Source organism: Stigmatopora argus, chromosome 19 (assembly GCF_051989625.1).
Source record: "Stigmatopora argus isolate UIUO_Sarg chromosome 19, RoL_Sarg_1.0, whole genome shotgun sequence".
Lineage (NCBI taxonomy): Eukaryota > Metazoa > Chordata > Actinopteri > Syngnathiformes > Syngnathidae > Stigmatopora > Stigmatopora argus.
Window position 1 is genome coordinate 12,234,267 of NC_135405.1, and position 23,961 is coordinate 12,258,227.

Consider the following 23,961-nt stretch of genomic DNA (forward strand, 5'->3'; position numbering starts at 1 on the left):
ACAACACAAATCTTATTCTTTTTTTAATAGTCAAATCCACTTTCATGGACAAAAATCAAGCAGTACACAAAAAAGGAAAGATAATTTTGTCAATTCTTGTCAATGGTTACGCAGCAAAATCACCCTGAGCTTCATTAAAACTGACCACCAAAACAAAAACAAAAGTCTCCCAACTGAACAGCAGCGAGGAGAAAAAAACAGGAAAATAATCTACACCATAATAATATTCTCCAGCATTATTCTATTGCCTCTTCTTTTCCCCTCCATTTTATATTTCCTGCATTTGCACGCTAGTATCAAACAAAAAGCATGGAGGACATAGAAAGACACTTGCGGTCCTGGTCCACACGAACTGACTGACTTTAAACAAGTACTTTGCCATCATCTTGTAGAAAAATCTGTCAAAAACAGCATGAAGAGACAAAAAACGTCAACCCGGGCACATTGGCTTTTTCGTCCCGACACTTCGGCTCTCTTCCGATTGGTCCCGGGTTTCAAACGGGCGGCGTGCGGCCCCGCCAGTATCGCTGGTAGCCTTCATTGAACATGTCCTTGCATCGCAGTTTGGCGTTGAGACGCGAGCAGATGAGGAAGGAGCCGCCCATTTTCCGGTGAAGCGAGTACGTCTCCTCGGGCGGCGGCGTCAGACGATGGCGAAGCATGACCGGGATCAGGTTGTGGATTCGCTCCGTGGTCGACTGGGCGCCGAAGTCGAAGGTGTCGGGCGAGGCGAAGGCCTCGCCGAGGATCATCACCGCGTCCACGTGGGCGTTTTCCATTGCCTAACAAAGTATCTGACGCTATGGTACGGTACTTTTAGACCATAAAAATGATGTATTATACCTTGGACTCGTAACCGGTGAGGAACTTCATCTCAATGGACTTCTTCAGAACTCCTTCTCTATCACCCTCGGCGGCCGAGCGGATCAACTGGCGTCAGAAGACCTCATTTTTCAGCTCCTAGACCGCCACCCACCCACGTACGTACGTCCAAGCGGCGTTGGTCTTACCTCGATGTAAATATCTGTAAAACTCTGATCGAATCCTCTGGTAGCTCCAAAATCCAGCAGCGCCACCTGCCGACCCGCGTTGGTATTTACATTCCCGTCCTCGTATTTTTCTCCCCGACGGAGCTCACCTTGTGCGTCTGCGGGTCGTACAAAAAGTTGGACCAGTTGGGGTCCGTCTGCATGAAGCGGAACTCGAAGACCTCCCGAAGGCACAGTTTCAGGATGTTCTCGCAGATCTGAGAAGACAAAAACGTCTTTGAGTTCCGTCTTTCGCCACCGGAGGGCACAGTTTCCCACCGACCGTGTTCTTGAGCTCCTGGGGAAGACCTTCGGCCTGGTCCAAGGGGAAGCCCGGGACCAGCTCGGTGGTCAGCACGTGAGCGCTGCTCAGCTCATCGATGACCTCCGGCACGTAGAAGAACGGGTGGTCCTTCAGCAACTCCCTTGGGCGTAGATATGAAGATCCGGTGTTTGCGTATTGAACGTTTGGACGCTTACACGACGGCTTTTTACCGAAATTTTCTGGCACATTGGGCTTCTCTGATGTAGTCGCACTCTAGCGCCAACTCTCTCCTCATCACGTCGATCAGGTGCTCGGGAAACAAGCCTGGAAAAAAAATAGAAGAAAAAAATGGATATTGAATAAGCAAAAGAAGGAAAAAAAATTATAGAGAAAATGAATTTCTAGAATGTAGAGGCTTGCTATTTTCTATTTTCCTTTTCTGTTACATAAATAAAAATCAGTAGATGTACTCTTATTTTTTCTCAATTCTTAACATTTTTAAAAATAGGGAAAAAGTAAAAAACTGTATTATTTTTTATTTCATATTAGTTTTTTCCATTTTTTAAAGTTAAAAAAAAAACACACAAAATTAACCTTGACAATATTCATTCTCAACCCAAACCCAATTAAAATGAAAATCTCATCTCATTTTCTGAACCGCTTTATCCTCACTAGGGTCACGGGGGGTGCTGGAGCCAATCCCAGCCAGAGGCGAGGGGACATATTATTTTCATATGAACTAATTAGCAAAAATAAGCATATGTGTGTGTGTGTGTGTGTTATCGTACCTTCGGGAAGCGCGTGGCTCATACTTAGCACGGTCATCAAATTGTTGACGTCACTGTTGATGCTTTGCGCCACGCCGGGATACTAATGAGGAAAAATGAAAATGGATCATTGATTGGCTACTTCCAGCCTCTCCCAGACGGGACGCCCGTCCCCTCCAATTCCCCAGGACGCCGCGTCCTCACCTGTATTTTCATGGCCACCTCCCTGCCGTCTTTGAGTTTGGCCAAGTGGACTTGCCCGATGGAGGCGGCGGCGAAAGGACGTTCCTCGAAGCTCTCCAGTTGGTTTCTCCAGTTTGGACCCAAGTCGTTGTTTAGCGCTTTCTGAGCACGAGCATGACGCGTCAACGGGTTCGTCTCCTAAACTCGGCGGCCGATTCCAAAGCCCGGTTTACCGTCATTTGTTTGATGGGCATGAAGTCGGCGCTCTGACGCACGCGCTCGAAGATCTTGGCCAGCTGCGGGTTGATGAACGCGTCGTCTGGGAAAATAAAAAATGATCAAAACAAAATATGTATGATAGCAATCTGTCAAACTAAATGTAAGGATGGAAAAAAATAATGGCAGGTGTAGAACATCAATAGAAGCTGAAAAGTAGGTCAGAACGCGCACCTTATTGTCACTTTGAAAATAGGCCGGCGCCCTTTACGCTTTTTTTCTCCTGACATTTAAACGTGTCGAGTGCTCACGGCGAACTTTGGACGTTTGGGGTTTGATTTAAGACACGCTGAAATCTTATCCGATGAACTTGGACTCGGTTTCCGTGACGACAGGAAAGGACGAGCGGGCCGAGGTCGCCACGGAAATAAAACCAAGGACGAAATCCGATCCCGCTGACGGCATGTTTACGGCGCGGGCGAACTGCCTACACCTGTTGCGTAACGCGACGCCGCGCACGTGCGACACGGCAACGTGGGGAAATGGCCATTTAACCCTTTCGCCGCCATCGACGGTGGTAGGCGTCCTACAGAAAACGACTATTAAAATATGGATTTATGAACTAAAAATCTTGAAATGTATGTTTTTTCCTGAAAAAAATGTCCATTGTCTTGTATTCATACAATATCCATTTTCCTCAATATATTTTCACAGGAAAAAAAGGGTATGGTTTCAGGTATATACTTTTACATTCATATCATGTTTATTCATTTTTTTTAAAAAGGGGGCGTGACTAATTGTTGCCTGTTTCTTGTGCATTCAAATGACCACTGACCTTGAATACTGAGCATTTGTCCGAGCTTGAGCGCGGCACCCCGCACTTTGCACAAAGTCCTCACGATGCGTTCAGCGTTGGCTTCGGACAAAAAGGGACTCGAGCTCAGCACTGCCTTTTTGTTTTCTCCTACAAAACACACACAAATAAATAAACAAACAAATCAATAAACAAACAAAACAGTGTGAAAACATCCCTTTCTTTCTTGATTTATTGATTATTTATCTGTTCATTCATTTGTTTGTTGTTGTTATTTATGCACTTCCCTACTTATTTATGTTGTTGACTACTTATTTATTTCTCTCTATGGATTATTTATTATTCATTATTATTATTTATAGATTTATCATTATTATGTATTGATTATTTATAGATTATTTATTGATTAGTTATAGATTATTTATTGATTATTTATCATTATTATGTATTGATTATTTATCATTATTATGTATTGATTATTATTTATTGATTATTAATCTGTTCATTTGTTTGTTTGTGGTTGTTATTTGTGCACTTCCCTACTTATGTTGTTGACTACTTATGATGTTAACTACGTATTTATTTATTTATTATTTATGTATTATTTGTTGTTATTTGTTTGTTGTTGTTGTTATTTGTGCACTTCCCTACTATTTATGTTGTTGACTACTTATTTATTTCTCTCTGTGGATTATTTATTTATTATTCATTGTTATTATTTATTGATTATTTATCATTATTATTTATTGATTATTTATTATTATTTATTGATTATTTATCTGTTCATTCATTTGTTTGTTGTTGTTATTTGTGCACTTCCCTACTTATGTTGTTGACTACTTATGATGTTAACTACGTATTTATTTATTGATTATTTGTTGTTATTTGTTTGTTGTTGTTGTTATTTGTGCACTTGGTGGTGATGCTTTAAATCTCATTCTACTTGTATAATGACAATAAAAACATTCAATTCAATGTTTATTAACGTGTCAGTAGGTCAAAAGGCGACAGACGCAAGTAGCCTGACAAACGGATTACAAACAAAAACAGGCGTGTGTGTGTGATTAAGCGGATCACTGCAAAGAGGGAGCGTCTGTTTATTTGGAGTGTGCCGCCTGCCGCGTGTACCGGCGTGTCGCTAAACAAGACAAAGAACGGCGGAATTTCCACCAGTCGCCTTTTCTACCGCCGTTTAAACAAACACGGCCACTTTAAATGGCTCGACGCAAGCGGAAAAGACAAAATCAAATAAAGTGTGTGTTACCCGTGGTGTCGTTATGTCGCATGGTCTTCTTGGCCACTTCGGCCAGGGCGCCCAGACCCAAACCCACAGCCAAACCTGGTGGAGGACAAAGGAACTGCATGCGTTAATTGGTATTTGTTTCCTTAAATTAAGCTAGGAAGCTTTTTCAAATATCAGATATAATGATATAAACTGTATGTGAGTATTGTTTTGACATCAGGGTCAAGCCCAGTGTTTTTTTTTAATATTCCCATTTAAATAAATTTTAAAAAGACCATATTGGGCTATTCCAAATGTAAAAAGTTATTTTTTTAATTTAATTTTCATGTGGCATTATCTGCTTTGACAACCTTGACATTGGAAAGACAACTTGGGGGTTGTACAACTGGTCCAAGGCCGTTACATAACCACGGTTACATCATCAAAACACAATTCTGCAAAGCAACAACAGCAACAGAAAGAGGAAAAAAAGAAAAAAAGGAGAAAGAAAGCTGTCACGCCGCATTTTCTTGATTTACTAAAATGTGACCTCATTTCGAGTCATCTGATTGATCGGATAGTTTGGCAATTGTTGTCGTCGTCAATGGCAGTTAATGCATTAATACCCAAAAATGTAAACTAATACATTAAAAAAACTGATTGCATTTTATTCATTTTAGCCCCCCCAAAAATTGACCCAACAAACCCCTTTAAAAAATTATATACATAAATATATATTTCCTATTTCCAAACATCATTATACCTCTAAACTTATTGCTGATTGACGGCGATAAACATCCAATCCAATGCAAGTCAAATTCCCACTATCCTCTTACTGAAATACACAAAAACAACTATTAATAGTTCAAAATCAAGAAATAAAATCATTTTTTTCTCCTTCAAGCATCTTCGGTGACCACTTTTAGCCTTTGTGTCGAGACAGTGACCCCAATTTGACCCCGCAGGCCCATTTTTTCCCCTTGGCAAGCTAGCTAAAAGCCCCTCTTGTTTTGTTGTGGCTAAATTTGGCTCCGTTCCGCCATTCGGGGGCGCCTATTTGGCAGAGAAGCCAGTGATGTTAAGGCTGGCTTAATACTAATAATGCTAATGCTGGCGTTACCTCCAAAGTTGGCCAATCTGCTCAGGCGGGTGACGGGCACTTTCCTCTCGCGGGCGCTCTCGCTCAGCTGCAACGCATCAAAAAATACGGAACAGTCAACAATATGTAAGCCGGGAAAGAATTGCTAAAAAAAATGATATTGAAAAAGCAAAACAAGGAAACATTTTATAGCGTTGAAAGGTCACAGAGGTCAGAAAATGAATTTCTGGACAAGGCTTGCTATTTTCTATTTTCCTTTTCCGTTAAATAAATAAAAATCAGCAGATGTACTGTTATTTTTTTGAATTAACATTTTTAAAAATAGGGAAAAAGTAAAAACTATATTATTTTATATCACAAAGCAAATGAATACATTCTCATTCAAAATCAGGTGCATTTTTAACAGTGAATTTTAATACGTGCATTATTTTTAAAGCTAAAATCTAAATAAATTGACATTTTTTAGTCGTTATTCAGCACTGTTATGACAGCATAGTATTATTATTATGCACGTGCTTTGGAGTCAACCCATTGAATACAATAATAACAACAATTTTCTATTAAACTGATATTAATATTCAATTTTTGATTCATATGGAATTTTAATAATGAAGCTCAACTCAAGAAAAAACAGAAAGAAAACGACAAAGGATTCCCTCATTAAAAACCACCAATTCAAAAATACAAACGTAACGGACGGCCGTCGCCATCAATGCTAGCAAACTAGCATGAAAGGTCACAGAGGTCAATGCTACGTCTGGTCACCCACCGTCTGCTTGTGCGGCTTGACGTCGGCGCGCTTGCTCTGCCGGGCCTTCTCCAGATCTTGGGCCGTCAGGCCGCCCACGGATGACGACGGATCCTGGTGGTAGGACCGCCGCCCGGACACCCCGATCCAGCCGGAGGTCAGGGTGGGCCGCTGGCGGGCGTCGCCGTGGTACCAGCGCTTGCCGAACTCTCGCGAGGGATCTCTGTAGCCGGCGAACGGCGAGGCCTTGGCGCTCTCGCCGTCCGCCCGGCGATCGGCGACGAAGTCGTCGTACTCGCTGAACTCCGACGCGGACGAATCGGGGGGGAAGTCCGATTCTGGGGTGACTCGTTGCTGACTCAGCTCCTTTTTTGGGAGAAAAAAACCAAACAGTTTTGTTTTGTTCGTTTTTATTTTTTTAAAGCAACGTTTTTACCTCAGCTTTCGCCGCCAGCGCCACCACGCCTTGCTCGGCGGCCGATTGTAAATTTTTCACGGCGGCACCCACATCGGGAAGACCTATTTAACATTTTAAGAAGCGTTACTCGTACACGTCCAATCCAAACTGGTCAAAATGAATTGGACGTCAAAACTATTGAAAAAAGGAACATTTCCACTTGCTGAGTTTACATTTCTTACATTGATTAGATCGGTTAAAAGTGTTTTCAATCCAAGTAACTTCATAATTATGATGGATTATTTTCATTTTCCACAAATCATTTGAAAATGACATTTTCAAAAAATCACTCTAAAGTAGATTTTTTTTTGTATTTAAATAAATGTCCTATAAAGAATCAACTCTAATTTAACAGCTCACTACATGTGAACATTTAAAAAGACCTCAATTAAAATTTGCATGTGAAAGAATATTAAACACAAAATGTCAACAGCTCAATACATTTTGGGGGTCATTTTTTATCATAACAACAACTTTGGTCAAAATATTCAAATGAATTCTGGATTTAACACACATTTTCAATCAAATAATTTAAGCGAAGCTAACCAGCTAATTGCATTAGCATTTTTAGGGTGGAAAAAAAACTCATTTTCATTTATACGACTTTATATCGTACTTTGCAGACACGACAACGTTCCGATGCGATTAATTACGGTTGCCGTAAAAGGAGTCCACCCACCTGTGGCGCCGCGTAGGGCGTGGCTTTGCGTCTCCACGACGGCCTGGCTCAGCTTGGTCAAGCCTCGCATCAACTTGGTCAGGTCGCCCGCCATGACGGATGATCCGCTGCAAAAACAACACACGACGGCGTTGGAGAGCGACGGCGAAGAAGCGCTTCGCGAGAACACGTGCGTTCTGGCCGGGGTACCGCCGGACGCCTTAAAATACCCGCACGCACTTTGGACAAGAGGCGGGAGGAATGCTGTTGAAAGTCGGACGGCCACATTGTTGTCGCCGTTGAGGTTGGAGCGCTAAACTTAGCGCTCGCTTCCCCCCCAACGCGTTCTAAATAAACTTCTCCGATAAGGACTGACCTGCAAAAATATGTCCTTATATTTTTAATAGCTCGTCTACTTTGTCCACGTTTGCTTTTCTGTTTAGCTTCCAGAACATGTATCTCGATTTTTTGGGTTTTGGTGTTTTTTGAACTTATCCGATTTCAAATTTCTCCTCACCGGGACCGCTTTTTTTCCTGTGCTGTGATTGGTTCATGGTGTGGTGACCGTTTCAAGGACATTGATTCACCCTTCAAAGGATATCCTCACTTTTTTGTTTAATTTATTTATTTATTTTTTGTTTTAATGCCTCAGCCACACCCACATTCCTCTACTACAAGGCGTTTTGTTGTTTTTTTTTTGCTTATGTGTTTCAAGTATGACAACATGCTTGTACAAGGTTGTGTTATGATTACCAATCATAAGAGCTGTTATTGCGCAACAGCTGAGATTGCGAAATTAAGCCAACGGCAACAAATGGGAGTGTAAGTGAACGCTACGCGCTAAATACAATGGCGGACTGTCAAAATGAAGGGCAAGAGTATCAAGTAAGTGTTGACACGGGTTCGCGTCTCATCATCAAAACAAAAATGAAGGGCAACTTGATCGCATTATCGTTTTTCTTTTGCATTTTTCTAAGACATCGCCACCTACAGGCCTGGCATGCGTATTAGATTATTGGGGGTAAAAATGTTCTTTTTTGCCATTTTATGTCCAGTTTTGAGCTTTTTAGAGTTAATAATCATATTTAAAGGCAGTTTTCCACCAAAACAACTAAAAAAACACCACGATTGAGGAACTACTATTGCAAAATGTGAACCAATTTCCGTTTTAAACAAATGATAGGGGAAGAAAAATGGAGGGACCAAAACAAGTTATCGCAAGTGACCAAACTGGATTAACTGTACTACACGTGTATGTGTGTGTTTCAAACAAAAACACACGGGTAAGCCTCAGCTGTTGTCTGGTCGGGACTCTTCGTAATTTCCACTCACACACAAACACATGCAATCGGTTCAGTCATCGCAATAAAAATAGGACGTAGACTCCATGTTTGTGTGAACTGCTTGGATGGGAAGTGTTACAGTCACATCCCAAATTAAGGCAAGGCTGAGTAAACAAGAAACAAATATAGCTTTATTCGTTTTTCATTTGTATCATTTCTTGTTTTGAAAATATGTGGTTATGTCATTATTTACCGTATATACGCTATGTTGTTTATGCAGAATGTAACAATACGACATGATAAGGTAAATCAAACATTAGCACAGAAGTGATAAGTGAACGGTCTTATCGATAAAAAAGTAGGTCATAAACAAAGTGAAGGCAAGAGTTTGTTTTGGTATCTAGCAATGTGCGTTGGCGTATGGTAAAAGGCAAGGAATTCAAATTTGACTTTAATGACAACAAGACTTGTGTAGATTGGATATTAGCTTCAAACTAAAAATATTCTCAATAAAATCTAACAAGGTAAAAAAAATCCGAATAGAAGAATTCAATTATTTATACGTATTTAACTTTAAACTTCTTGTGTTGCAAGAGAATGAATTTTCAAAACAGTTTCTTAAATGTATACTGCGTACTGTATTTATATATTATACTATAAAGTAGTAAAGTTAAGAAAATAAACTAGAGTATAAAACTTTTAACTTTATTGACATCAAGTCCAAGTACAAGGTTAGCGAGGACGCAGACCAGATGACGTCACTTTCATTCGACTACAATAACAAGTCGCTCCACGTAATGGAATTAATGAATTTATATGTAATTAAACATCTATGGTCGAATTAAAGCCTTGCAACTGAATCAAATTGGCTCGCTTGAAGCAAACTGTGCCACGTTGATGTTAGATCGCTAGCACATTTCAGTGGTGCAAAATATTCACTTTAAAACAAACACGTGCACTTTAAAACGAAGGTTTGCAAATCTGCAGGATTAAACGCGTCCGATTACGATAATCTGTGTGATGATCTGCGTTTACTCACCAGCAATCGCACTTCTTTTTCGATTTCCACGAGGTCAAACACGACTCCAAACGATTTTAAATGCTAAATTACGAAGATGAAGGATACGAAGAGTTCATGTTGAGCAACTTGCAGGCTGTGTGGCGTGTAGTTCTGATCCAGTCAACGCCATGAGGTCAAAACTCCTGCAGCACCACCGCAACCCGCATTTTGACATCCAAACTCGACCCACGGGCACGAACGCCCCCCTGTGGTCCCCTGGTGGGTGGGCGATACCGTCGGAATCTCCGTTGGAGAGATTTCTTTCGGGGAGGGCGCTGTTTTGGGGGAGTTTCTCGCCCATTGCTACCTTAGACCCGCCTGTTTTCATTTGCTATTGGCTGTCTTCAGGAGGCGGAGGGCCCAACGAGGTTTCTCATTGGTCAGTTCTGAAGTAAAACACGGAAGTTGTTTGTTTACTTTTTTTCGCATGGCCTACTTTTTAAATAAAGTGCCTTTTTCCTCATCTTATTTATTGCAATTAAAATTCATTGTTCACGACAATACGCTAATAAAACAGTACGTAAATATTTCCTTAAAATATTGTATTCTATCAGTAGTAAAATATTGTCTGATAATATATATTTTTTAAGGAAATACAATACATTTTGAAGGGGAAAGGCAGGAAAACACATACATTCTGTTAAAGAATCCATCCAAATAATAGCAAGAACAATCATAAATATTAAATATAGTACATAGCTTTAGGTGCACTGGATGAAAGATTGTTCTTCCTTTTTTAAACATCAGTTTAAATAAAAAAATATGTTTAGACATCATCTGCTTTTGTGAAAAACTGCAGATTTGTGAAATTGCAGCCATCCAATTCAAAGGAAAAACAAATAGAGGCATAAAAGGCACAAAGCCATCATCTAAAACAAAATATACTGTTTTATAAATAGAGACAAAGAAGCTTTGAAAAACTAATAAACATGCACGACTAGAGAGGGAAATAAAACATGTACAAGTCGTCAGATGGGACAAAAAAGGCACCAAAGTGTTCAGCAGGCACTATCATGTTTTTCAAACCTAAAGACAATAAATCCAAGACAAACTGCACATAACTACGTTTACAAAAGTGGTAATATAGTTTTTATAGCAGAAGGTAGTGGATCCATAATGTTCATTAAAATATTCTTAAACTGTAGTAGCAAAGGTTTTGGAAATTGGGACTTTAAATTAAACAAATGGCACCGATGCAATTGTTTTTCAAGTTAACCTGAATTACCTGTGATACCATTTTTGTCCACAAGAGAGCACTAAAACCGCACATTTCCATGTGAGCAAAGGAAGTTTGAAAATGTTTTTACAAATAAAATGATTATTGATTAAAACTAAAAGAAAAAAAGTGCATGTCAAGATGTACATTAATTTTACAAATATGTCATTATCTAAATTGAATATTAAATATTGATTAAAGTTGTAACTTTTTAGGAGTTTGGATGTCAATTCCATTAAGCCATATTGTTCAGAATACAGATAAATAATAAAACTATGTATATTTTAGGGTAAAACTTAAACTATGTTAACACACTTAAACTGTTAGTCATACATCTTAAGTTAAACCTGGAGATTTTTTTTACAAGACAGTCTTGCAGACGAAGAAAAAATAGAAATTTGATCTTAAAAAATGTAGTATCAAGTTAACCTGAATTACCTGTGATACCATTTTTGTCCACAAGAGAGCACTAAAACCGCACATTCCCATGTGAGCAGAGGAAGTTTGAAAATGTTTTTACAAATAAAATGATTATTGAATAAAACTAAAAGAAAAAAAAGTGCATGTCAAGATGTACATTAATTTTACAAATATGTCTCTATCTAAATTGAATATTAAATATTAATTAAAGTTGTAACTTTTTTAGGAGTTTGGATGTCAATTCCATTAAGCCATATTGTTCAGAATACAGATAAATAATAAAACTATGTATATTTTAGGGTAAAACTTAAACTATGTTAACACACTTAAACTGTTAGTCATACATCTTAAGTTAAACCTGGAGATTTTTTTTACAAGACAGTCTTGCAGATGAAGAAAAAATAGAAATTTGATCTTAAAAAATGTAGTATTTCCTCTTTTGTAATATTTTTTTTCTTTCCCTCGCCACGTTACACACAAAAAAGCCAAAAAAAATGGAGTGTTTCTGTCCCAAAATCTACAGGTGGAGTACACGTGCGTGTTTCCAAACGTTTCCGCTGGGGATTAAATAAGCAACCGAGTAAAAAGGGCTCATGTCTCCGAGCCCGAGCCCAAAACGTCGGAAAGGATGTCCACCAGGCGGTCCAATCCGAAGAGGTAACCGTCCTCCCTGTTGCCCTCCTGCCAGGACGCCCTGTGGTCCAACTCTTTGCCATCCGGGAGCGCCGTGGTCTTGCCGAAGTCGATCATCCACACTTTGGCCCTGCCTTTGCTGTCGTGGACAAACAGCAGGGAGCTGCCGATCACCTGCAAAGCGCCCAAACGCCCGCGTTAGTTGAAAAAAAAGAATATTTGTCGTGTTTTTTTTACGTACCTCGTGAGTTTTGAAGAATGGCGACGTTTCCAGCGTGCTTCGGATTTCCTTCAATCTGCTTAAGTAGCCCGTCTGTCAAAGAATGAGTTGGAAACTGCCTTTTTATAACAATATTTGATAACAATATTGACAGTATCAACATGCAATCCAGCGTCCAAACATTGGACGACAAACGCGGTCGAAGGCCATGTTTTTAATATTTACGCGGGTTATCTTTGCTACCGTTGTTTGACGGGGTTTTGCATTATTGATTTTTTTTATATATATAGCGGAAATATGTTGAGAGAAATTGAAAATATATGCTAAAAATGCTCAGATAAAGAAATGAAATAAAATTCACTTTTTGTACCGCATATCCTCACGAGAGTCACGGGGGTGCTGGAGCCTATCCCAGCCAACTACGGGCAGTAGACGAGGGGACTCAATTGGTAGACAGCCAATGAAAATACAGATAAAAAGGGGTCAAAAGTATAAAGACAATCCAAAAGGCTCAGGCTAAAAATAATTTAAAAAATAAAATGTTTTTTTAATTACCAGAATGTCTTTGTCGCCTTTGACAAAATCGTTGAAGGCCGCCGTGACTTGCTCTCGCGTCTTTGTCCTCTTAAAATCTCTGTTGACGGTGCCGTCTTCTTTCTGCAAGGGACAGAAGACCGAATCAGAAAGGAACTGTCAGTTGAAAAACCCAAATTCGGCAAGCTGACGATTGCCTACGTCGAAAAAAAACACTTTTGCGCTAAAAAAAACCCAAACTGAATTGAAAAGTCATGCATGACGTCACTGGAAAACGGAAAACAATTGAAACAAAGGGCTCTAAGATGCTTCCCTGCGGAACCCCTGAACCGCCGACCACCTCGCATTGTTTGCCACACGAGGAGCCCGACTTCCTGGTCAATTTTGCCGAGGAGGACCGACGGCAGGAAGGAAAGGGAGGCAGCCCAGAAACAAACGAGAACTTATTTATTATTTTGCGGAACGTGCTCCGTTTCTAGGGGTGACCCTCGACGTCATGGCAACGGACCACCCGGAGGCCACCGATGTCCATATATAGCCAGAATCGCACACGCGTGTCAGGGCCAGATGGTAAAATGCGAGCGAGCTGCCACCGACAGGCTCGCCGAGAGACAAAGTACGCGGGGGCGGGAAAACAGGAAACGGGGACGACTGCCTTTGACCTTGACTCCTTCGATGCGGAAGCCCAGCGTGGCCGTGGAGCTGATGGTCTCCCGCCACTGCATGTAGCGGGGCTTGGTGACGGCCCCCTGCCGGGTCTCCTCGGCCGACGCCGCCTGGGGGTCCACCTCCACCATCTTCTGGTACATGTCCGGTCGTGGGGTGGGCTTCTTGCGGGCCTTGGCCAACTCCTCCTCCAGATAGGTCCTGGTGGAAAAAGTCACGTTGGCGGAAATCAGGAGGCGGTCGGGAGGATTGGCCGTGAAGCGTGAAGGTCAAATTTGGGGAAAAAAATGGAGGCTTTTTGCTCACGAGGTTCTTCTGGGAAATTCTTTGTAAACGCGTTCAAAAGTCAGGGTTGTTTTAAGATGTTTTGAAGGTCAAATGATGTTGTTTTGAACTTTTACAAGGCAAGCATTTAACTCATTGGCTGCTATTGATGGCAGTCGACGTCCAAACCGTTTTGACTGGGAGGACAAATATGATTTAAAATTTAAATGAATTGCCAATGGCAAGGAATGAGTAGAAAACTGCATTTTTGGATAATGTTATTTTGACTCATTGTAAATATAAATGTATAAAAAAAACTAAAAAAAATAAAGAATAATTTAAAATATATATATAGATATATATATATTAAAAAAAAAATAATAATAATAAAAATTCTCAAAATAATAATAATAAAAATTACAATAAAATTTATATATATATAATGAAAAATAATAAAATAAAATAAAAATATAAAAAAAATTATAAAAAAAATAAACAAATTATTCAAAAATCGTAACCTGAAACGAGCGCCCCTAGTGGCATTCGTAAGTATTTAAAGAGGACTGAGCATCAGGCGACTGTCCAAGTTTTTGAACGCAAATTTTCACCCCGCCCCTTCGATCCCTTGGATTTGCCAAGGTCAAATGTTAATGAAATAAAGTTATTTTAGTGGTTTTTTTTGTCTTCTCCTCCTCACCTGACTCCCATCTTGCAGTCCATCACGCACGGACAGTCGAACTCAGCCAGCAGGTCCTCCATCTGATTGTACTTCTGTCCATCCTTCTCCACGTCGCCGTGGTAACCGGGCACGTAGGGGCACAGCACGTCGCGCATCAGGAGCGACAGGCACCTCTGCTCGCACTCGCAGTGTTTCTATTGGCGACAAGCCCCGCCCCTTCCCGCGGTCAGCGTCTCTCCGAGCCAAGCGGCGCAGCCGCGTGCGCCGCGTTCGGCGTGACTTACTTTCAGGATGCGCCCGTTGGCTCCCGCCTTGAAGCTTCCTGTCGAGACAGACGTTAACGGTCAAGCTGGGTCGCCGGCCGTCCCTTTTAGGGAGCGGAACCGGCGTCCACGTGGCCTCCGGGACAAACGCTATAAAAGGTTGTGTTTCTCACACGACTTTAGCATCGGCGCATTAAATAAGATTGGACCAATCGTGTTTGAGCGAGTTTGAATCGGATCCAGAAGACAAAACGGATTGTTTCTTGCAAATGAACCTTATTTAAGATTGGTCGCCGGGTGACCCACACACCTGCGTGCCCCGCCAGTTGGATCCACGGGTACTTCTTCTTGAATGACATGACAAACGGCGACCAGTGGACCATGTTCTTGATCTTCTTCCATGATTTGTGCTACACACGACAGAACAAAACCGGGTCAGATAAGCCAATAGGAGACCAGGATTCAATCTAGCATTCATTGTCGTTCATCTTTACGATTGTGAGAGCGTATTGTGCAAACGCCATTTTTTTAACAAAATGATTTTGAACTAAAAACACAGAAAAATGGATTAAAAAATGACAATTATTGATTTAAAAGGGGGAAAATCAGGAAATGTCATATACATCTATACTCTTCATTTTAATTTGATCCTAAAACAGAAAGTTGGCACTCATGATTGACTTTCCCGGGCCACACAAAATGATGTGGCGGGCCAGATTTGGCCCCCGGGCCGCCACTTTGACACATGTGCTCTAAGGCTTTACTACTTTTTTTCCCTTCGGTACTTTAATCTTTCTGGAATGGCCGACGAAAGCCAACTAGACGCTTCTCTCGCAAGGCCACTTTATCTTTCCAGGACTAGCCGACCCCGGGGCGTCCCGGGTTTCCCTTGGCGACGGCGAAAACACTTCTGCCTAAACAAATGATTGAAAAACCCAGTCGAGGACGCCAGGACCCAACAAGGAAAGCCCGATGAAAATTTACGGGCTCGGGTGTTCCGTTCTGTACATACAGAATGAAATGCTTTCATTTTCTTCACTTTAAAGCCCATGTCAAAGTGGCGGCCCGGGGGCCAAATCTGGCCCGTCGCATTATTTTGTGTGGCCTGAGAAAGTAAATCATGAGTGCCGACTTTCTGTTTTAGGATCAAATTCAAATGAAGAGTATAGATGTATATTACATTTCCTGATTTTCCCCCTTTTAAATCAATAATTGTCATTTTTAATCAATTTTTCTGTGTTCTTAGTTCAAAAATCATCTTGCAAAATCTAAAAATAGATTTAAAAAAAGCTAAAATAAACATTGTTTTAGATCTATAAAAAACTGAATATTCAGGGCTTTTAATCCATTTATTAAAAAAAATCTAAATATTATATATAAAATGGTCCGGCCCACGTGAAATCAAGTTGACGTTAAAGCGGCCCGCGAACCAGTCTTTTGAAAGCTAAATCAGGGTGTTTTATAAGCCTGGTGGGCAGCCAGGCTTTTCTTGAATGCACTTGAACTACCTTTTAACCACAAGAAATGTCCTTAAAAATGTGAAATAGCGACATTTTAGGGTGTCCCGGCTCTTTGCCATTGCACTGAGACGCTTTGTATTACAGTTATTTGTAACTATTATGTCATCATTTCGACTAACGAGGACATTTCGCAAAATATTATAAAAGAGAAAGCATCAGCAGGATTGCACAATTCCCCAAATATTTCAACATGGCTATTCTAAAGACAGATGGATTGCTCGATGTGGGGCGGGCAAGAAAACACCAAGATTAGCATTAGCATTAGAGAGAGAGGAACTTCTTGCAGACAGGAAGTGGAGGGAGGAGGAGAGGGGGATGCCACTTGCCTCAGCGACAGTATTTTCCACATCCGCCGATGACTACAAACAAAAAAAAAAAAGCAAGAGAGGCCTTGCCCTGTGTAAACAACGCACACAAAAAGAGCGCTAGCTCAAACGCAAAGGAGACAAACAATGTCTGCAAGTTTACAGTCGGCAAGAACACACAATTTGAACACACACACACACGGCTCAAATGAATAGGTGTGTGTGTGTGTGTGTGAGGTGGCCTTTTTCGTCCAAATAAACAAATGGACGCACGTGGTGATAAAATGAAAATAAATCGTTTTATTTACGAGCGGTTGGGCGTCTTGTGGCCGGTGTTCCCCTCACGGCGGCGGTTGTAGCCGCGAGAGGGAAACTCGCTTTGACGTCATACGGTCGCCTAGCGACGGTGCGCTGTGGTAGTGAATATTTTCCACTGCAGGGTGCGGGTTTGTTGTGTTTGTGTGTTCTACTTTGTCCGCGGTTGCAAGATTGCAAACGAATAGTAGTAAGCGGGTTAAAAAATGAGAATTAGAATGCTAAACGGGAACTAAATAGTTGCCCTTATGACTGAAAAGTTTGTTTATTGGCTCCTCCTGTCAAAAACGGATTGGACGTCTATTGCCGTCAATAATAAAAATCCATTCATTTTCCGAATATGTTCTCCTCACGAGGGTCGCGGAGGGTGCAGGAGCGTATCCCAGCTAAGTACGGCCACCATAACCATAAATTGGTGGTCAGCCAATCGCAGGGCACGAGGAGACAAAGGACAACTGATCACTTGCTAGGGGCGATTTAGCATCCGAATAGCCAAGGGTTGATTTCATGTGGGCCGGGCCATTTTAGATATAATATTTAGATGTTTTTTTTTAAATAAATGGATTAAAAGAACTGGATGAAAATCCCTGACTATTCCGTTTTTTATAGATCTAAAACAATGTTTATTTTAGCTTTTTAAAATATATTTTTAGATTTTACAAAATGATTTTTGAACTAAAAACACAGAAAAATGATTAAAAAATTATAATTATTGATTTAAAAGAGGGAAAATCAGGAAATTTAATATACATCTATACTCTTCCTTTTAATTTGATCCTAAAACAGAAACTCATCATTTACTTTCCAGGGCCACACAAAATGATGTGTCGGGCCAGATTTGGCCCCCAGGCCGCCACTTTGACACATGTGGCCTAGGGTGGTTATTTTTGGGAGTACCCCGAGAAAACCCACGCGAGCCAAGGGTGACCATGCAAACTCCACACTCAGGATCGGACCCTAGCACAGCGAGACCAACGCGCTAACCACTTCGCCACCAGGATGAAGTCGTCGGCAATTAAATTGATGAGCTGTTTTGATCGTCGAATATAATAGTTTGGAGGCGTGGCCTGGAAAAAAATCAACTGTCATTGAGTTAAGACAATAGAAAGGGCGACACACAGGTATGTGTGACCTAAATTGTTGGCGTGTGAATGGAAACTTCTTCATTCTTGCGAGGTACTCGCATAAACACTCGACGACGCCTTCAGGCGTAGCTCCAACGCCCCCGCGAAAAAAAAACCTAATCTGGGCCGGAGGATGAAGCCGTTCAGGTGCGGCGATTCCGACGGCGAGCACACGTGCACTTTTTTTTCCTTCTTGGAACCGAGCCCGGAGAAGTCCAAATGTGTCTAAATAAGGCCGGGCTCCAAATTCCAGCCTGGAAAAGACGGCGTCATCCCATCCCAAAAGCCAAATTAGCGTTTAGCGGGCTAACATGAGAAGCTGCTAAAAGCGGTCGACAGAAAGCGCTTTTTTGGGGGTTATTATTATTTTTTTGGGCCGCATTCCGCTCGCACGATCGAGCACGCCTAATACGTCGCGGCACGTCGGCGCGCTCGTGCCCGCTTTCGACGGGCCGACAGGTGACAGGTGAGCACGCGCGCGTCGGAATGCGGGTCGGGCCACGCCGCAGAAATGAATTCTGGGATGCTTTTCCTGGAACGGTTCTCGGCCCGACGGTGGAAATATGCAAACAGCCACATTCAAATCCGGCCAAATAAACAAATATGCGCCCAAGACACCTGTCGGGACATCTGTTGAGGAACGTGAGCCGTCTCCACAAAATGTCGGGATAGGCTCTAGCACCCCCCGCGAACCTTAAGCGGTTCGAAAAATGGGTTTGTGCACTTTAAGAGAAACTTGAACCCTTTCATGCATGAATTATGGTGTAGTTGATAATAAATATGCGCCCGCAAAATGTCAGCAACGACAAATCGACGCCCAGTGTAAATGTGCGGGTGTGTGACGTTTAGATTTTTGGGAAAAATCCGCCTGGTAAACATACACGTAGAGTTCATCGGGCACAGTGCGAGCTTTGTTCTTGCCAACGCGAGAGCGCCTCACATGATGCACACGCACTCACACACACAAAGAAAGTGGTGAAAAGTTTGAAATGAATCACTATTAATAAAGAAAGGCTTTTCATTTCTAGTTTAGCCCAAAAAATCACAATTTCCACAAATATATGCACAAATAAATGCCTTAATTGGCCTTAAAAGTACCGTATTTTCCAGCCTATAAGTCATGTTTTTTCTAGAACTCCAATGGATTATTCTTACTGTAAAAAATGTACTTGGTTTCCGAATGAAAAATTGCCATCACAAAAAAAAATGTAAAAAATGTTTTTGGTTTCGGAATGAAAAATTGACCTCGCAAAAAAAAACTGTAAAAAATGTTTTTGGTTTCCGAATGAAAAATTGACCTCGCAAAAAAAACTGTAAAAAAATGTTGTTCTTGGTTTCTGAATGAAAAATTGCCTTCCCAAAAAAACTGTAAAAAATGCTTTTGGTTTCCGAATGAAAAATTGACCTCGCAAAAAAAACTGTAAAAAAATTTGTTCTTGGTTTCAGAATGAAAAATTGCCCTCCCAAAAAAGCTACTTTTTATTTTTATTTTTTCCCCTCTTTCTTGTGTATTCTTTAGCTGATGCGACTTATAGTCCGAAAAATACGGTCATCTTATTTTCAACCGTTTTTTTTCCCCGTTTTTTTTTCGGCGCTTACCGCTTTCTGCCTGGAGCTGAGCTGCTCCGGGGTGAGAAGTTGCCCCCCTCTCTCCGTGTCGGATATATCCTCTTCCGACTCTTCCCACGACGACGAGAAGCCGGCGGACGAGGCGGAGGACGAAGACAGCTTCCTCAGGGCGCGCATCGCCACGTTGGGGCTGGAGGCGGGGCTCGGGGTCCCGGCGGGCTTCTCCAGGCCGTGCTCGGTGATGACCACGGCGGGGATGGCCGGTGGGGTGACGGCGGCGGCGGCGGCGGGGCCGTTACACGGAGCTCGCGACATGTCGCCGTCCGACGAACGCAGGGGCGACTGGCGCCCGGGGCTCTGCTCTCCCTCCCTTGAGTCGCCGTCGCCCGCCGCCGTTTGTTTGTTTTCCTTCACCTCGCCGCCCCTTTCCGTCCCCCCGTCTTGCGAGGGACCCCCGACGGGGAGCCCGGCCCCCGCGCTTTCCGACTGACGGCCGTTTCGGACGGACGGGGTCTTTGTCGGAACCTCGCCGCCTTCTTCTCTCCCGTTTTGGACAACGGGAGGAACTTGACTCTGACGGGCCCGGGTCATCGAGCATTGGAGGGTCGTCGGGCCGTGGCCGGGAGGGGGCGGGACTTGGCCCCGCGCCGGTCTCGGAGAGCGAGGGCTGCTGCACTGGAGCTCGCCGTTGAGCGAAATGTGCCTCTCGAAAATACCCACTTTCCCCTTCACCTGAAAAAACATTTGCAGGGTAACGGATAGGACGAGAAGAGACGGACGGGGTCAGAGGTCACGGGGATCACCGATGGAATTTTACGTTAGCTGGACAACCGATGAGCCTATCGAATTGGAATTTGTCGGTAGTTGATAGGACGAGGAGAGAAGGGGTCAGAGGTCAAAGGTCACAAAGGTCACCCAAGGAATTTCTCATTAGCTTGACATTCGATTAGCGTATTGAATTGAAATTTGTCGGGTAGCTGATAGGACGAGAAGAGACGGGTCAAAGGTCAAAGGTCACGAAGGTCACCCAAGGAATTTCACGTTAGCTCGACAACGCATTAGCGTATCGAATTCAAATTTACCGGTGGCCGATAGGACGAGAAGAGACGGGGTCAAAGGTCATAGAGGTCACCAAAGGGATGGGATTTTTTTGGGGGTCCAGAACGATTTCCAATTTCCCCCGAAATGCTCACCTCGACGTTCTGCACCTCTTTGTGGATCTGCAGCAGCTGCGCTTGTCGTCTGCGCTCCTCTATCTTCTCCCCACCCTTCCGCAACTCCTCCTCTTCCTCGTCTGTGCCAGGCGAACTGAGACGCCGGACCCTCCGGCCGACGTCGACCCCGAGGAGCTCCCGGCGCCGGGGCGACGGAGAGCGAGCCAGGGGCGAGGGTGGGAAGACAAACCGGGGATGTGTCGTTCCAGCGGGGCTCATCTGGAACGTGGACATGACGGTTACATGAAAGCGCCTGCCCCTCCTGGAAAACCCTAGGCTGGTACCTGAGGACTGGCGGGACTGAAAGGACAGTCGGCGGCCGGCCGGCAACGGGCGCCACCATCGGGAATCCCCAACGCCGCTCTGGTAGGGCTTTCTAAGGACTTGCTACTGGAAGAACCTCGCTGGATGTGGAACTGGTTACCGCTATCGAAAGAGGAAGCGTGTGTACAAACAATGTTATATACTTCATTTTTTTGGTTCAAAGGGCATTTTATCTGATTTAAAAACTGTATTTTGGGTTTACACGTGTTATTTTTAGCAGTGAAGGAGTTAAAAAGTGTGTTTTCTAATAGCATGGGTCATTTTTTGTTTACATTTGTTTGCTGTTTGTTGCCATAAATTGCAGTCAATGACTTCAAAAGTTGCACTTTATGTTTGCTTTTATTTTATAATTAATTCTACAGTCGGCAATAACAATAATAGAGCTAACAACTGTGTTTTATATCTACCCGGACTATTTTTCTTTTATATTTGGGCGAATTTTGTTCAGGTTTACTTTATGACGACATTTTTTTGAGCGTGTATTTCTGTCAACTGGACAGAAATCCCAAACACGATCGTTCCCGATGAAACGCTAGCACGTTAGCATTCACCCGTTCATGACGTCGAGGGCGTTCCACTTCAAGGCAGACGCCGCCATCCCCGCGGCCGGGCCGGCGGCCCCAAAGGCTGGATGAACATGGGACTAGATCCCCTTAAAACTCCAGGAGGTCTCGGAGTTGGAAATCGGGTCTGATAACGACAACAACAAAAAGTGGGAGAAATGACAAACAATTCAACGGAAAAGAAAAATGTTTAGACGTCTAGACGCCAAGACTTTCCGTCCGACGGCAAGTGCGTCACGCGGCCAGATTATTCCCGGAGTCTCCAGCCCCAAAATAAAAGATAGCATTGTTCTTAGCGGCGGGAAGGAAAAATAACAAGACCAGGAAACCAAGACGTTTGGAACGCTCTTTTAGATCCAAACGCGACATTTACATGCAGATTTATTCTGCAAATTATTACCTAAAAAAAAAACATGCATTAGCCCCTCCCACTTGAAACCGATTGGACGTCTAGCGCCGTCAATGGCACTGAAAGATGAGTATACGTGAATTGGACATTTATTGTTGTCAATAGGAGGAAAGAAATTCATTTTTTTGGGTTTCACTTCCATTTTAGGTTAATTTGAAGTCACTTGTGGGTCATTTTTTTATTGATTTTGAGGGATTTTTGTTCGTCTGTTGCTTCCTGCTCATTTTAGGGCATTTGAAGGTGACTTCTTGTTGGTTTTGAGGCATTTTAAGAGGATTTTTGGTTAGTTTTGGGGCGTTTTAGGCAACAAACGTGAAGAAGCCTTTGAAAAGCCTCATTTAAATCCCGCTGGCGTTCTCGACATGTGCGGCCAAAAAAAAAAGCGTCTGGGGATGTGCTTCCACTGGGAAGGGAGAACAAACACCTGGTTTTCCTCCCTCCGTTTTGGGGAAATATCTTGCAGGATTGGTCGCCGGGGAAGCCAGTTGCGGACATGATTGATGAGGATGGAAATTGAATAACAGGGAAGGAAGTGGATTATTTTTCGTGCTGGTTTGTTATTTGTCAGGAAATCAATATTTTGCCTTTTTTTCAATTGGATGTCCAAATATTGATTTGTATTATTATTATTTTTATCAAAGACCGTCTGTTGACTATTTATACAGCGATATGGAATAAAGACTGCTATTCAAATTGGGATTAGGCAGATATTAAAATCATAAAAGTAAATGTATAAGCAAGAAGCGTTGAAATTGGAGCATTTCTTTTTTACACTCAAAATTTGGAGCACATTTTGGAGTATTTTTGTATTTTTAAACTGTGCAGTAAGATATTATCAGTCGAATTTTTGAGGAACACATCACGATGGTGTTATTGTTTATAAATATTGAGCATTAGATAACAACTTTCAAAGTGTATTTGGAGTTAGAAACGTTTATAAATGTCGCAATTGGGGATAAATAAGAATGCATTGGAGAATGCTTATAACATGAACATACACGTTGGTGGAATTTATACATATTTTTGAACAACACATTCCAAAATAAGTCCGTAAAAGCTTTTTACCTTGCAAGCGATGTCCCAAAGTCTCTTTTATTTCAGCCACTTGAGAAAAAAAACGACCAAAAAAGCAGTTTTCGATGTCAACACAGTGACTTCTGTTGTTGTTGTTGTTTTTTTGTAGTTTTTTAAAGGGGGCGTCCTCACTAGGTTCTCTTGTCGGAAAAAAAGTGACACGTAAAGTAGAAGAAGCGGCGGTTCCTCGACGGCGAAAACGTCCGATCCTCGGGAGGCATGCGAGCCACTCGCCAAGTCCACCGAACCAGCGAAAAGCGTAGACTGACTCAGGGAGGGAAGGGGGCGTGGCTAGGGGGACCCGCCCACAGCGGACCGGCCTCCATCCGCCTCGCGAACCCGGAAGTGACCGCGAGAATAAGGCTGATTAAGAAAAACGGGTTTGATACCGGGTTCACGCCCATCCTATGCAAGTGTACTTTAATCAGAAATTAATTTTAAAAAATAAATACAAACATGTATGAATGATTTGGGGCAATAAAGTAACAGTGATGAGCAGTTTTGGTTCAGGGTGTGGTTTAACAGTTTTTGCATGTTCAATTTAGGGTGTATGTAGTCAGCTGGGATAGGCTCCAGCACCCCTTACGGATAAGTGGGTCAAATTTAGACACATTTTCAAACGACTTGGTTTGTCATATGCTGATTTGAATTATTCAAAGCTAGTTGTCTTTCTGTGAAAAAGTAATTACCCTCCAAAGTTCACAACAGGTTGGGCCACCTAAACAGCAATTAAATCATTAGTTTTTTTTCTATGAAATCATTTTAGACTTTGGACTTTAACTAGGCCACCTGAAAACCTTCATTTTGTATTTTTTAAGTCGTTCAGAAGTCGATTTATGATTCAAAGTG

The 23,961-nt window shown here is 42.3% G+C and overlaps 2 protein-coding genes across 2 annotated transcripts; both read right to left on the reverse strand.

Moving 5' to 3' along the window:
* Positions 1–10: 10 nt before the first annotated feature.
* coq8aa (coenzyme Q8A, genome duplicate a) lies at positions 11–10,063 on the reverse strand. The gene is made up of 16 exons (XM_077587728.1): positions 9,780–10,063; positions 7,479–7,585; positions 6,779–6,861; positions 6,364–6,708; positions 5,616–5,682; positions 4,538–4,612; positions 3,295–3,423; positions 2,477–2,562; positions 2,265–2,405; positions 2,082–2,163; positions 1,524–1,617; positions 1,312–1,453; positions 1,139–1,246; positions 1,011–1,076; positions 844–930; positions 11–782 (listed from the first exon to the last, which is right to left on the reverse strand). Exons 2-16 carry the CDS (start codon positions 7,570–7,572, stop codon positions 495–497), a joined length of 1,887 nt encoding a protein of 628 aa, XP_077443854.1. The 5' UTR covers positions 7,573–7,585; positions 9,780–10,063; the 3' UTR covers positions 11–494.
* Positions 10,064–10,362: 299 nt separating this feature from the next.
* Positions 10,363–23,364, reverse strand: itpkb (inositol-trisphosphate 3-kinase B). Its single transcript, XM_077587707.1, has 12 exons — positions 23,104–23,364; positions 21,618–21,756; positions 21,027–21,168; positions 20,722–20,961; positions 19,559–20,260; positions 15,006–15,105; positions 14,717–14,754; positions 14,451–14,626; positions 13,486–13,690; positions 12,845–12,946; positions 12,311–12,382; positions 10,363–12,243 (listed from the first exon to the last, which is right to left on the reverse strand). Exons 2-12 carry the CDS (start codon positions 21,662–21,664, stop codon positions 12,028–12,030), a joined length of 2,040 nt encoding a protein of 679 aa, XP_077443833.1. The 5' UTR covers positions 21,665–21,756; positions 23,104–23,364; the 3' UTR covers positions 10,363–12,027.
* Positions 23,365–23,961: the final 597 nt, after the last annotated feature.

Excerpts from the sequence above, each read along its gene's own strand:
- coq8aa (XM_077587728.1), bottom strand. The coding sequence starts at position 7,572 with ATGGCGGGCGACCTGACCAAGTTGATGCGAGGCTTGACCAAGCTGAGC. Across the intron at positions 1,247-1,311 it reads CCCAGGAGCTCAAGAACACG|ATCTGCGAGAACATCCTGAA; the intron begins GTCGGTGGGAAA and ends TTGTCTTCTCAG. Across the intron at positions 1,077-1,138 it reads ACGACCCGCAGACGCACAAG|GTGGCGCTGCTGGATTTTGG; the intron begins GTGAGCTCCGTC and ends GCGGGTCGGCAG.
- itpkb (XM_077587707.1), bottom strand. The coding sequence starts at position 21,664 with ATGGCGGCGTCTGCCTTGAAGTGGAACGCCCTCGACGTCATGAACGG. Across the intron at positions 20,962-21,026 it reads TCAGTCCCGCCAGTCCTCAG|ATGAGCCCCGCTGGAACGAC; the intron begins GTACCAGCCTAG and ends TCCACGTTCCAG. Across the intron at positions 12,244-12,310 it reads CATTCTTCAAAACTCACGAG|GTGATCGGCAGCTCCCTGCT; the intron begins GTACGTAAAAAA and ends GGCGCTTTGCAG.